Here is a 15,807-nt window from a genome sequence, read left to right as displayed (position 1 = left end):
CTGAACCTTCATTAAAGCTATAGTGTTTGATCTCAACTTTCGAACCTGGCTCCACATATAAGTCAAGTCCCCATCTAGCTGTACCATGCTGAAGTCCAACACATGGGATGGGTCACCATAATACTTCCGGAGCATAAAAATATGAAACACTAGGTGAACACCCGATAGACTAGTTGACAATGCAAGCTTGTAAGCCACCTCTCCAATCCTCTCAAGCACATTAAAAAGGTCTATATACCGTGAAACTCTAAGCAAAACCTTCTCACTTACCACATATGCAACATCACGAACCTTCCTATCAGCATAACTCTTCTACCTAGATTGTGCTGTATGAAGCCGATCCTGAATCAACTCGACTTCTCCAAGGCATCCCGAACCAGATCAGTACCCAAAAACCTAGCCTCTTCCGGCTCAAACCAACTAACTGGAAAACGACACCGTCTCCCATATAAAGCCTCATAAGGAGCCATCTCAATACTAGATTAGTAGCTGTTATTGTAGGCAAACTCTGCAAGCGGTAGAAACTGGTCCCAAGAACCCCCGAAATCCATAACACAAGCGCGTATCCTCCAAAGCGTTTCTACGGAGAGTACAATATCCCATTGTAAGCTTGTGGGTTATGAATGGCAGTAGTACAAATGATAATGAGGCATTCCTCAGTTTATTTTCAATAAATAAAGCTCAATGACACTTAACGCAGGACACTAAGAGATGATCCTCCAAGAATACCCTTTAAGGTAAAAAGAACATTTAAAACAAAACAGAACTGAATTATAAATTGCAGAAGAATGGCTGGGTTGTAATTTGAAGAGGCAGGAGCCAAGTCAGACTCATATTTATTTGCCAGTATTCAAGAGGAACTTCTTGTACCAATAAGCAGATTTCTTGAGGTATCTTTTAAGTCCATTTTTGTAGTCAACAAAAGTGATGCCAAATCGGACAGTGAAACCAGCATCCCATTCATAGTCATCTAATAATGACCATGCAAAATGTCCTTTCACATTTGCCCCCGCCCTGCCAATAATGTAGCAGTAACTTAAAAACTCACAAAAGAAAAAAGAAAAAAAAAAAGGAAAAATGACAAAGAAAAAAAAAGAATCTTACTTTATGGCTTTTGACAGAAACCATAGGTGTCCCTCGTAATACCTTATCCTCAAATCATCCTTAAGGGCTTGTTTAAGTGGCAATGTACTATTGTTTGCATCAGCCATTCCTTCAATTTAATGTCAACATTAAGATGGCTTTAGTTATAAAACAAACACTAACACTTTTTACAATTGGCGAAACAAAAAAAAAAAAAAGAAAGAAAAAAAGCTAGGTGAGGTCGTTCTAAGAGATAACATTTAGTAATTTACGTATAAGATAAAAGCAACTTTATTTGAAACAAAAACATACCATTTTCAGTGATGTAAATGGGAGGATTCTTGTACTTTTGCTTGATGTAAAGCATGAGATCATATATTCCTCTTGGATAAATGTAAAGCCAATTCAAGGCAGTCTGCAATATTAATCAAAATAAGCAAGTTGTAAATTCATACTCCAATCAATCCAAAAGAGAAGATAGAAAGAGAGGCAAAATACCGGTGTACCGATAGGTTTTCCGTCCTTTTCAGCTGAATAATGAAATACAGAAACAGTCAAAACATTATGCAAGAAAAAAAGGGATTCAATTAGTTCTTGTAATATAACAAACCAAATTTAACTTTCAATTAGTAAATAAATTTTCTCAAAGGAAGGAATTAACTGGATGACTTACCAGTTATATCTACATGATTGTCTGTAGTGTAGCTAAGATTAACTCTAGGGACAGATAGCATTGGAGATGCATAGTAAGTAGTATAGTAATTCATTCCTAGGAAATCCATCGATCCTTTCACTAACTTTGACTGCTCCATTGTGAATTTCGGGAGCCGACGTCCTACATTAGCTCGCATGCTGGCTGGGTAGTCACCATATGTAATTGGATCCAAAAACCTATACAATATATTGTGATTATTTGGATATAAAAATGACATGACCATTTGATAAAGCAATCAAAATTGCCAAATTATGGCTTATTATCTCAAATTTTATCAGTTCACGAATCCAGTTATAATACAAAAATCAGTTCGCTCTAAAAGTTATTCCCTGTGTTCCAATTTAGGTGAAGGAGTTCGAAGAACGTCAAACCACCTAATTTTCACTGTTAATTTGCTCATAGATTCTCTAAAACTTTTAAAATTAAATATTATATATTTGAAGATTACATGAAATATACTACTCTCTATTTCCTATTTACATGACATGGTTTCCTATTTAGTATTTCCCAATAAGAATTGAACATTAATATATTAAGAAATAATTAACTTTAAATATTCTATTTTATCTTTAATGAAATTATTATAGTCACTCAAGTGTCTATGATATATTTTAGATCACAAGTTTCATAATTTCTTTTTAAAATTTGTGGCCACTAAAATAAGGTCACATAAATTGGGATGAAGGAAGGATAAGTGAACGTAGTTTTTTGTAGGTTTAAAAAAGTTAACATAGTTAATAAACCAAAATATTTTTAAAAAGTTTGAAATTGTATAAAGGAATTACTTAACTCCCCAAACTGTAACTACTTAATATAAAAGATATTTGATTTAAGTAATTATATTCTAGAAATGCATCCAAACTTTACTTTCGTATATTGGAGGTGGGGGAGGGGGTGAGTCGAACGTCTTAAGAAGGTAACATCCCGATTACAAAAGGGGTATTATCACTTTTAGCCCGCGTCAGAAATTATTTATTTTTGATTATAAAAAAAGTATATAAAATTTATATAATTTTTGTATATAATATACATAATATATATATATATATATATATATATATATATATATATATATATATATATATATATATATATATATATANTTATACTTTTTTCTCCAAAAAAAAGCATATTTTATATTTGAAACTTTTATTATAACTTCAGATTTCTCATTTTTTCTATTAATGAAATGCTCTCATAGTCATAAAAGTTTCATGATATATTTAAGATTTAATTAAATAATTTTTAGTCTGTGGCAAACTTCCCTTTTTAAACTTGGCGGCCAGTCAACGACCTCCTTATTAATTTTTCGTGATGTGCAGGGAATAATGTTTTGATTTTATTAATAAAAATCAGAGGCTAGGCACACTGCTTAGTGGTGTTCAGCAAAAAAATACCTCCTTAACTAGAAAATAAAACATGATGAATAATTATCTGCCAAAATAAATTTCTACGTAGATGATTACTTTGAAAAAAGAAAGATATACTTGGTCCATGTTTTGATAGAAGGATGAACTGACCTGATATTTTTCTTTATATACTTTGACACCGGTTGCATGGGCAAGAAGCATGTTGTGAGCTACAATATATGGCTCAGTGGCAGAATTACCCTCCGTACAATTACCAACATAACTCGAACATCTTCCTGGTGCAAAGGTACCTCTTGCATATCCGAACATGCTATAAGATAATGGCTCATTCAATGTGATCCAGTGCTTTACCCTATCACCAAATTCCTTGAAGCAAATGTCCGCATAATCACCAAAGTCCTTCCTGAACGCATGAATATACAGCTTCAGCTTTCGGTACATATGTTTGAGGCATAATTTAGCTAAGAAATTAAAATTACGCTTTTTAAATAACTTAAAGTTTTAGATGAGATGATCACACAATATATATCAATATGGTATTAGATTGGACAAGAATTTTTAGGTTTAGATCGCATCGCTACCTGGACAGCTAAAACATTTGGGCTTTTAATATATTTGGTCGGTCGGTCAAAAATAATTAAAGTACTAGACAAATATATAAGAAAAATACACTAATTATGAATAAAATATGTATACTATATTCATATTGTATACATTAGTATAGAAAGGTATGCATTTACCGGCTATTTTTTGATGAGTGGTTACGTACATTATGTATGAAGAGAGCTCTGACAGGCCTTGAAGGACCGAACACACGTATGTGGCAAAATACAGGGATGACTTGTGGCTAGGGTGAAAGGCCAACCAAGATCGCATATTGCCGGTTTTCCGCGAAATCTATTTCAGGATTTTCCGAGATATTTCAAGTATGGGCCTATAACTAAGAATCATGCATACACATGAAGCATACATTAAGGCATAACATAATCAGGTTATTCAACATATGTGATATCTCTACTTTTGAGGTTGAGTACTCCCAATTTCACTACAGAATTTGTGAATTGAATTATGGGCTGAATCACCTCGAATTGCGTTGAGCCGCATGTGGAAAGACCCACACTACAGTCATTCGCAAATTCACTACAAAGTTTGCAAATAAATTCTAGGCTTGGGCACCTCGAATGGTGTGAACCGCATGTGGTAAGACCCACATGTACAGTTTTAAAGGGGGATTTGATCCAAAAATAGGCCAGCTCACACCCGACTAGAGGAACTGAAAAATTAATTGAGTACAAACCTTATTGCCTTGTAAATTGATCACACAATATCATCAGGTACTTATGTAATTCCTTCAAGAAAAAAAATAAATAGAAATCTATCTTATTTCTGTTCGAATGCTTTAACGTCTTACGCTATTTTGGAACTGAGAAATCCTCCATATTCGTCCTCTAGGGTTTGTGGTGTGTCCCAGTGGAAAAGTGTTATAAATGGCGTCAAACCTTTTAAGAATAGAAAAGTTAGAAACCTTATAACGGTTTCGTAAAACTGATAGTATATTGGAATGAGATAAAGTTATTAGTACCATTGGAGATAAGCTCATTGATGACATTGTTGTAGAATTTTATGCCTTCTGGATTCACTCCTTTGCTTACTTTCCCATCTAGAACAAGTAAGAAAAAGATTAAGTTGAGCGATCAACTAGTATTAGTTTGCCTCTTTTTCTTTTCACCTCCTTATATATTTTGCTGTAATTACTGCATATTTCAAATGTGAATTAAACTGGAAAAAGTATTCTTACGTGGTAAAATGCGAGACCAAGAGATGGATAACCTGAATGCTTTCATACCAACTTCCTTAAGTAGACGTATGTCTCCTGTAACATTTGGCAATATTTATTTAATACCCACTAAAACATAAATATCAGCAGAAAAAGTTTAAATGAGGACTGCCATACCTTGTAACGGTGATAGAAATCAACAGCGACATCTCCGGTAGAACGGTCAAATATTTTTCTGTAATTTAAAGATTATATATGTTAAGAAAAGCTTAAACAGAAAAAAAGAAAACAATAACCAGGTTAGGAGCTGAGAATATACAGGATAAGTTGGATCCATGAAATATGACACTTGATGGGTGTTGAAACTAGAAAAGCATTTGAAGAGTTTCGACAAGTAAGACGGAGCGGTTGTGGGGGTGGGAGGGTGGGGGTGGGGTGGGGTGGGGTGGGGTGGGGTGGGGGTTTATAAGAGACTTTGAGTCTTTTTTGGAAGTGTCACTGAGGTCTTCAGAAATGGGTATTTCCTGATTGGTTGAACTAAAGCAACTCTCGAATTGTTTAAACTATTCTCAATTATTTTTTACGGATTGCAGAATTCCCTCAATTATTTTTAGAAGAAATCACAAATCTTCACAGTAAGAAGAAGAAGAAGGGGAGGAGGAGAAGGAAGAAGTTGATGAAGAATAAGAAGAAATAATGAAAACGCATAAGAAGAAAAACATACAGAGAAGATAAGAAAGGAGAAGAAAAGGAAGAAGAAATTGAGTAGGAGATAAGAGGAGAAGAGAAGAGAAGAAAAAGAAGATGAGAAAGGGAATTAAAAATTTGAAAATGAAAGTTTTCCCAGATGTTAATACTTGCCCCTAATGACAATGCTTCATGCAATGAATTTTCCTCATAGATTCATTAAGTGGATAGTGACATGTATAAGTACTACTCAGTATAACATAGCAATAAATGAGGGGCTATATGAGAGCATATAGTGGAATGAGAGGGCTTCGACAGGGTGATTCAATATCACCCCTATTATTTGTAGTGTGCATGGAATATCTTACTAGAATTTTGAATAAGGTGGCAGAAATGAGGGACTTTGGGTATCACATTAAATGCAGATGATTGAAATTGAATCATCTATGCTTCACAGATGATGATGTACTGTTATTTTGTAAAGACAATTACCAATCAGTAATGCTTTTAGTAAAAGGGCTGTAGTCTTTCTCTAATGCTTCAGGCTTGAGCACTAATGCAGGAAAGTCTATATTTTCGGTGCTAATATNTATGTAGGCAACCTCTGAAGCAGGGTGCGGTCAAGCTTTTTCAAAATTGCTTCACACGGAATATGCAAACGGGCAAAAATCGTTCATTTATGCTCACTTGTCTTTGCACGAAAACTCTTCGTGTTTCCGGGCAAAGAGGGGCAGCTGTGAGCACGTGATTTTTGCCCTAAGCTATAATTCCCAAAATTTCAAACAAAATAGTTTTCTAGTATTTATAATTTTTTGTGACTTTTGTGGCATCCTTTGGTAATTGTTGCATTTTTATTTGTGCATTTTAATCCATATTAAAATACCAAAATATGCATTGGCATTTAGGGATTTAATTTCACAACTTTAGTAATTAATTTTAGAATAAAATGTAAAGAAAATTGCAAGAAAATAGTTGCATTTGTCTTTAAATAGAGTTATAAGTAATTCTAGGAGTTAGATAGTGTAATTAGGAGTTTACTTTGTTTTAGCATTTTATAAAATCAGAAAAATAAATACAAAAAAATATATACACAAAAATAGATAAAAGAAAAAGAAGGAAAAATTAAAAATGGTCTTAATTGGAGACCAAATTTGGGCCAAAATCAGTTAGCCCAAACAAAATTCCCACGCCCAGGCCCAAATGCTCCGCCGGTCCAGGTGCCTCTTGATCAAACGACGTCGTTTTGACGTCGTTAATCACGACCATCCATCTCCCCAGATCCGGCGGCCACAATTGACTCTCAAAATGTAATAAAACTGTAATAATTTTTATACAAAACTCAACGACAATCCCCATCCTCCTCGTACAAACCTTAACCCCGCCTGCCTCCGCCGTCTTCCACCCTCCTCCGCCCTAGCCCCACCGCCCCCCGCCGGCCTCCGCCGTCCGCCGCCGGCCGGAAATCGTCGCCGCCGGCGGCGATGCTCCGATGACCACCAAAAATACACCATTGACTCCCCTCGTCTTCCCCTGTCCAACCATGCCCTCAGCTCCCCTCGAATCATAGCCAGTCTCCTCAAATATTCCATCAAAGTTCCGGCCAAGTCGTAAACTCACCCAAACTGGCCCAAATTCGTAGCAAATGTCCCTCATCCTTCCCCCATCATTAATCCCTAACCAAAAACCTTTCGAATCTTGCCAGATGCTCTCGAATTTCAGATCTTAGAACCGGCAGAACCCTAGCTCAGAAAATTTTAGGGATTTTGGACCGTGATTTCCCTAATCATGTGTATTCTTTTGAAAACACACGATTAGGGATGTTAGGCGTCAAGAATCCCGGAGGATTCAAACAAATGGCCGGTAAGAGTTCACCCCATAGTCAGTCGAGTGCTCAGACTAAGTAAGTTTTCCTTGTTCTTCTGCGTTAGTCTTTTCATCTTGACTGATATTTCCTCTTGATCAATCAATTTAGGGCATGAGTTTATTTCTCCTCATTTTTTCGGTTGAACCAGTGTTCAACTAGGTTAGCCTGTTTCTGATTTGTTAATCTTCAGTGTCTTTTAATCAATAGTAAGAATTGGGTCGTTTGTCAATTTAGTTGTGACTGAGTCCTTTAGAATTAGGATTGATCATGTTTAGGATTTAGTTTAAGTTTTGAGTCGCTTAAATCTTCTCCAGGCCTCATGAATGTTTAAGTTTGTTCTATTAGTTGTGTGTGTCGAATCTGTTTGCTTACAGTTTTAATCAATACTATTTGAGCATGTTTTACTTTGACTTGTTATTAGTAATTGTTAATCCAAAAATCAGTAGTTATTTGAATTTAGGATTTGCGATTGGATTGGTGGCTGGTTAATTTGCAGAAATAGTTATTTGGACCAGGGTCAATTAGAAAGTTTAGTGTAGTTAATGTAGGCTAGTAATTTCAGGAGGTTCAAAGGGTAGTTTAGGCATAGGAAAAGGGTACTTTCAGCAGATTTGGTAATTTTTGAAGAGGGGTAAGGATAGAATAGAGATTGTAATAGGCATAGAACTTTCTAGGAGGGACTATAGTGTAGGTTCTAATAAACTTAAGTTAGTTGCTTGTGTAACAAGTCAGAAATAATGGGGTGAACACTGAAATTAGAATAGGGACTAAGGGGGTAAAGGGAAAAATCTGAAATTGGATTAAGTTCACCTATAAATAGGCATTCATTTGCCTTGAGTAAGGGAGTTTTTTTGGTAGCCATCTCGACCCCCCCCCCCCCCCCTCAAAACCCCCTGATCATCCTCAAGTTTCAGAAAACAACAGAAAAGTAAAAATTACTATTCCATTAATCTCTCCTAACCTCATTCTCAAATTTCAGTCATTAATCCCATTTCCTGGCTCATTAAGGATAAGAAGTAACCTGAACTCATCTGTGTATGCTCACTTTGGATATTCACAAGCTGTTCGAATCATGTATGCATGAGATTTTACTTAGTCCAGGTTGATTTGTTGTTTGTTTACTGGGGATGTCAGTCCTGGGTTCATTTTAGCCGTTTGGTGCTGTTTGGGTTAATCTGTGAACTCTATTGGCTCTCTAATTTATTCTGAGTTATTGGGTTTGTGCTGGACTGTTGTTGAGATTTTAAACTGGTTTTCTGAGCTGCTGCTGAAGTTGTTACTGCTGCTAATCTCTCCCTTTCCTTATTTGCAATTACCAGATACACATTCGAATTTGCCCTGCTGTAACATTAAGCTTGAAATGGAATACAAATGTTCATATGTTTGGTTTTGAAGTGTGCTGTTTGGACTGTGATGTATTGATAGTTAAATAGGTGTTAGATTTAATCAGCATAGTGTCGAATCAATTTTGTAATATGTGTGTAAATGCTGGAACATACTTCGAAATCAGACAAAATCAAATACAATAGTTGAGCGACCGTGCTAGAACCGCGGAACCCGGGAATGCCTAACCCCTTCTCCCGGGTTAACAGAATTCCTTACTCGGATTTCTGGTTCGCTGACTATTAACAGAGTCATAATTTCCTCGGCTCGGGATTCGATAGGTGACTTGGTACACCATTAATTTCCCAAGTGGCGACTCTGAGTATTAATAATGAATCCCGTCCCGATTGTCACTTCAAGTTGGAAATAACTCCCTTTATTATATCCTTGCGGGTGTAGTAATCAAAAAGGAGGTGTGACACCTTTATATCGCGTTCGTTATGGTAGCCTATTGGCACATTGTAGCATCATATGTGGCTTTTGATTATGTCTGGGGTGGCTTATTGCCTGAGCAGTTCGTACTGGGTGAGACGAGATCATTGGAATTAGGATCAGTGCAATCTGACTATATGAAGTACATTAAGGAGCTAAGACCATTATATGGTTCAGAATGAGGTGATGGTTATCGTCGGGAGTATAGACCCAAATGATTGGTTGATTCGGCAGTTGATTATGAATTTCTGCACACCTCTTTCATTGTGGCGGTATTGTAAGAGTTAGGGTAAGACCTGTGTATGTCATGGGGTGCAATGGGGGCATCAGATTCGTGGAATTTCGACTAAGTTGATCAGAAAATGTTATTGCAGTCCGGTCAGTAAAATGATGCAAGGTGTGAATTCAGCAAAGTTGTGCAGTCATGTTTGGGTACAACGTGTAGTGATTAATACGATGTTCGTATGTTGGAAACAGGCCTGACAGAGAATTTCGGATGTTGGAATTAGACTCTAAGGCCTATCTGCTCGAATAAAAGGGAATATCTTCAGAATTGATCGAGCTGAGGTGCTCAAGTGAGTTGTGGTAGCACGGGAAGGTGCATGAGGAGTTAACCAGTGATTTCGGACTACTTCAGTGTAGTTCTAAGCACGTTCGAGGACGAACGTATGTTTAAGTGGGAGAGAATGTAATGACCCGACCGGTCATTTTGAGTCCTAGCGCTCCGTTCAGCAGTCGGAGGCCATGAACAGCTTCATTTAAGGCATTATGACTTGTACGCGTCGTCGGAATTGAAATTCGGGAATGTCCAGAGTTGATTTGGAAAGAGAATTCTCATTTTGGAAGCTTAAAGTTGGAAGAATGAACTAGGATGGGATTTTTGAGTAAATGACCTCGGAATCGGGATCTGAAGGTTCCAATTCGTATGATGATTTCGGACTTGGTCTTATGCCCGGTTCGGGTTTCGGATAACCCGGGAGCGTTTTGGCGCCTAGTGTGGAAGTTAGCATTTTAGAAGAAATTTCATAAGTTTGGCTTGAGGTGCATTTCAGTGTTATCAATGTCCGTTTGGGATTACGAGACTGTGAATAGCCCCGTATGGTGATTCCGGAGTTGGGGGCGCAATCGAAAGTGAATTCGGAGGTCCGTGGGTCATTTTGGAACCATTTGGCTAAAGATAGAAATTTGAAGGCTTTTGAGAAGTTTGACCGGAGGTGGACTTTTTGATATCGGGGTTGGAATCCAATTCCGAAAGTTGGAGTAGGTCTGTAATGTCGAATATGACTTGAACGCACAATTTGAGGTCAATCGGACGTGATTTGATAGGTTTACACATCGGAAATAGAAGTTTGAATTTTTGAAGTTCATTAAGTTTGGATTGGAGGTCGATTCATGATTTTAGCGTTGTTTGATGTGATTTGAGGCTTCAAGCGAGTCTGTAATGTGTTTTGGGATTGGTTGGTATGTTTGGTTGGGGTCCCGGGGGGCCTTGGGTGGATTCCGGGTGATTAACGAATCGAAATTTGGAATCTTTGGACAGCTAAAGGATCTGGTTGCTGGTATTTTCGCTTCTGCGGTTGGTTATCCGCAGAAGCGGCCCGCAGAAGCGGAAAGAAAGCCTCAGAAGCGGAAGGTTGGTCAAGGCTCGAGGACCGCAGATGTGGTCAAGATTCCGCAAAAGCGGGACCGCATCTGCGGAAGGATAGTCGCAGAAGCGGAAGAGGGGCAGCTGGATAAGACCGCAGATGCAGTCAGTGTTCCGCAGAAGCCCGCAGAAGCGGGACCGCATCTGCGAATGGCGTGCCTGACAGCGGTGTCCGGCGCCATCACGACCCTTAGTGGATTTTGGATCGTGAAAAATATATATAATATATATACTTACGCTTTTCTATGCACTAATTATAAGTGTATTAGGTAATATTATATCGAATGTAGCTTATATATATATATATATATATATATATATATATATATATATATATATATATATATATATATATATATATATATATATATATATACTTGCGCTATACTATGCACTAAGTATAAGTGTATTAGGTAATATTATATCGAATGTAGCTTATATATATATATAATATATATACTTACGCCATACTATGCACTAAGTATAAGTGTATTAGGTAATGTTATATCGAATATAGCTTATATATATATATATATAATGTATATACTTACGCTTTACTATGCACTAATTATAAGTGTATTAGGTAATATTATATCAAATGTAGCTTATATGTATATAATATATATACTTACGCTATACTATGCACTAAATATAAGTGTATTAGGTAATATTATATCGAATATAGCTTATATATATATATATATATATATATATATATATATATATATATATATATATATATACAATTACGCTATACTATGCACTAAGTATAAGTGTATTAGGTAATATTATATCGAATGTAGCTTATATATATAATATATATACTTACGCTATACTATGCACTAAGTATAAGGTATTGGTAATGTTTATATCGAATATAGCTTATATATATATAATATATATATACTATACGCTATACTATGCACTAATTATAAGTGTATTAGGTAATATTATATCGATGTAGCTTTATTATATATATATATATATATATATATATATATATATACACTTACGCTAGTACTATGCACTAAGTATAATAGTGTATTAGGTAATATTATATCGAATGTAGCTTATATAATATAATATATATACTATACGCTATACTATGCACTAATATAAGTGTAATTAGGTAATGTTATATCGAATATAGCTTTATATTCACCACACTATTTCAGTGGTGCTTCTTCAGAGGACCCCGCAGGTATTTCTTGTATAGCTGCAATGAGGTTCTTCGGACTTATGGGTATTGTGGAGACGCAATAGGGTCGACTTCGCCACTTTTCAAACTCAGGATCCGCCAAGACTTGGTGGAGGGACTATTGTTTCCAGACCAGCAGGGTCGCCATCATTGACTTGGGACCAGTTTGCAGAGTTGTTTTTGGAGAAGTTTCTCCCAGTTACTCAGCGAGAGGCTCTTCGCAGGCAGTTCGAGCGCCTCCAGCAGGGCTCTATGACAGTCACTCAGTATGAGACCCGGTTCATTGATCTCAGCACGCCATGCTATTGTTATACTCCCAACCGAGAGAGAGAGGGTACAGAGGTTTATTGATGGGTTGATCCAGCCGATCCGTCTCCAGATGGCTATGGGAGCCGGGAGTGAGATTTCGTTTCAGGAGGCGGCCAACGCGGCCCGTAGAGTTGAGATGGCTCTTGTACGGGGAGGTGGTCATGGGTCAGATAAGAGGCCCCGTCATGTAGGTAGGTTCAGTGGTACCTCGTCTGGATGTGGGGATTCTTATGGTAGAGGCCGTCCTCCGAGGCCCTTTCAGTCAGCCCTACAGCTCTCACATGGTACTTCAGGTGGTCGTGGTTCTCAGCCGCATTATTCTGACCAGCAGCTCTTCTGTTCACCATCAGCACCTATCAGCGCACCACCACTCCGTTATTCTTAGCAGCCGAGGGCTTGTTACACGTGTGGCGACACGAGACATATTGCCAGGTATTGCCCTCGAGCTTCTGACAGCTCTCAGCAGCAGGGTCCTCGTCCCATGATTCAGGCACCAGGTGATCCATAGGCCGCCCAGCCAGCTAGAGGCGGGGGTAGAGGTCATAGAGGTGGAGGTAGAGATCATAGAGGTGGAGCTCGGACCGCCAGAGGTAGAGGCCAGCCAGCAGTCGATCGTCCCAGAGATATGGTTCAGGGAGGTGGGGCCCAGCCCCAGTGTTATGCTCTTCCAGCCAGGACAGAGGCTGAGTCTTCAAATGCAGTCATTACATGTACTATTCTGGTCTGTGATAGGGATGCTTCAGTGTTATTTGACCCTGGGTCTACGTATTCATATGTGTCGTCCTATTTTGCACCCTACTTGGTTATGCCTAGTGATGCCTTGGGTGTTCCTGTATATGTATCTACACCAGTGGGTGATTATATAGTGGTCGAACGAGTTCATCGTTCCTGTGTGGTAGTGTTTGAGGGTCTTGAGACCCGTGTTGATTTATTGCTCTTAGACATGGTGGATTTCGATGTTATATTAGGGATGGATTGGTTGTCCCCGTATCATGCTATCTTGGATTGTCACGCCAAGACCGTGACCTTGGCTTTACCAGATTAGCCCCGTTTGGAGTGACGAGGGACAGGATTTGCTTGAGAAGGGCTTCATTAGACCCAGTGTTTCGCCTTGGGGTGCGCCGGTGTTATTTGTGAAGAAAAAGGATGGTTCGATGAGGATGTGCATTGATTACCAGCAATTGAACAAAGTGATGATTAAGAACAAGTGTCCACTGCCGAGGATTGACAATTTGTTCGACCAGCTTCAGGGTGCAAGGGTATTTTCAAAGATAGACTTGAGATCTGGCTACCACCAGTTGAGGATTAGGGCATCTGATGTCCCTAAGACAGCATTCCGCACTCGTTATGGGCATTATGAGTTCCTGGTCATGTCGTTTGGGTTGACCAATGCCCCAGCAGCATTCATGGAGTTGATGAACCGAGTGTTCAGGCCATATTTGGACATGTTCGTGATAGTCTTTATTGATGATATTTTGGTGTACTCCCGCGGCCATGAGGAGCACGAGCAGCACCTTAGGGTGGTTCTTCAGACTCTGAGGGATAGTCAGTTATATGCCAAGTTCTCCAAGTGTGAGTTCTAGTTGAGTTCGGTTGCATTTCTGGGTCACGTTGTATCAGCAGAGAGTATTCAGGTGGACCCGAAGAAGATAGAGGCGGTCAAGAACTGGCCTCGACCAGCATCAGCTACAGAGATTCGGAGTTTCTTGGGGTTAGCGGGCTACTATCGTCGATTCGTGGAGGGGTTTTCATCTATTGCAGCCCCGATGACCAGATTGACCCAGAAGGGTGCCCAGTTCAGATGGTCAGATGAGTGTGAGGCGAGCTTTCAGAAGTTCAAGGCAGCTCTGACTACCGCACCGGTATTGGTTTTGCCCACAGGTTTAGGGCCTTATACAGTCTATTGTGATGCTTCCCGTATTGGGCTTGGTGCAGTATTGATGCAGGATGGTAGAGTCATAGCCTATACTTCGAGGCAGTTGAAGATCCACGAGAAGAATTATCCGGTTCATGATGTAGAGTTGGCAGCCATCGTTCATGCTTTGAAGATTTGGAGGCATTACCTATATGGTGTGACGTGTGAGGTGTACACTGATCACAAGAGTCTTCAGTACTTGTTCAAGCAGAAGGAGTTGAACTTGAGGCAGAGGAGATGGTTGGAGTTATTGAAAGATTATGATGTTACTATTTTGTATCACCCGGGGAGAGCCAATGTGGTGGCCGATGCATTGAGTAGAAAGTCCGCCAGCATGGGTAGTCTTGCTTATATTCCGGTCAGGCAGAGACCGCTTGCTTTGGATATTCAGGCCTTGGCCAATAGATTTGTGAGGTTGGATATTTCTGAGCCTAGCAGAGTGTTAGCTTGCACGGTCGCTCGCTCTTCATTATTGGAGCGTATCCGTGATCGGCAGTTTGATGATCCCCATTTGTGTGTCCTGAGAGACACGGTGCAGCGTGGAGGTGCCACGAAGGTGACCTTAGATGATGATGGTGTTTTGAGATTGCAGGGGCGAGTTTGTGTGCCCAATGTCGATGGGATTCGAGAGTTGATCTTAGCGGAGGCCCATAGTTCTCGGTATTCTATTCACCCGGGCGCCGCGAAGATGTATCAGGATCTGAGGCAGCATTATTGGTGGCGTAGGATGAAGAAGGATATTGTTGCATATGTGGCTCGATGTTTGAACTGTCAGCAGGTTAAGTATGAGCATCAGAGGCCTGGTGGATTGTTTCAGAGGATTGAGCTTCCCGAGTGGAAGTGGGAGAGGATTACCATGGATTTCGTTACTGGACTTCCGTTGACTCGGAAGAACTTCGACTCGATATGGGTTATTGTTGATAGGCTGACCAAGTCAGTGCATTACATTCCTGCGGCAGTCTCCTATTCATCCGAGAGGTTAGCTGAGATCTATATCCGGGAGATTGTTCGCCTTCATGGTGTGCCGGTATCTATCATTTCGGACCGGGGTACGCAGTTTACCTCGCGCTTCTGGGGTGCAGTTCAGCGAGAGTTGGGCACACGGGTTGAGTTGAGCACAGCGTTTCATCCTCAGACGGACGGTCTGTCCGAGCGGACTATTCAGATTTTGGAGGATATGCTCCGAGCCTGTGTCATTGATTTTGGAGGCTCGTGGGACCAGTTTTTGCCTTTAGCAGAGTTTGCCTACAACAACAGCTACCAGTCCAGCATTCAGATGGCTCCATATGAGGTGTTGTATGGTAGGCGATGTCGGTCTCCAGTCGAAATAATTAACACGGATGCACGATCGGTTATTGGGTACCGATCTAGTTCAGGAGGCCTTGGATAAGGTCGAGATCATTCAGGACAGGCTTCGTTCGGCTCGGTC

At 39.4% G+C, this 15,807-nt stretch overlaps 1 protein-coding gene across 1 annotated transcript in view; it reads right to left on the bottom strand.

Moving 5' to 3' along the window:
* Nucleotides 1-633: 633 nt before the first annotated feature.
* LOC109216261 (beta-glucosidase 12-like) overlaps nucleotides 634-15,807 on the bottom strand; it is a 30,333-nt gene continuing 15,159 nt past the window's right edge. Inside the window, 5 exon segments of the mRNA XM_019380406.1 lie at nucleotides 634-1,014; nucleotides 1,105-1,213; nucleotides 1,396-1,498; nucleotides 1,582-1,613; nucleotides 1,757-1,974. Coding sequence (XP_019235951.1) covers nucleotides 837-1,014; nucleotides 1,105-1,213; nucleotides 1,396-1,498; nucleotides 1,582-1,613; nucleotides 1,757-1,974 — 640 coding nt within the window. The 3' untranslated portion in view covers nucleotides 634-836.

Source organism: Nicotiana attenuata, unplaced genomic scaffold, assembly GCF_001879085.1.
Source record: "Nicotiana attenuata strain UT unplaced genomic scaffold, NIATTr2, whole genome shotgun sequence".
NCBI lineage: Eukaryota > Viridiplantae > Streptophyta > Magnoliopsida > Solanales > Solanaceae > Nicotiana > Nicotiana attenuata.
Note: the sequence above shows the minus strand (reverse complement) of the source record. Positions and strands in the feature narration are given on the sequence as shown.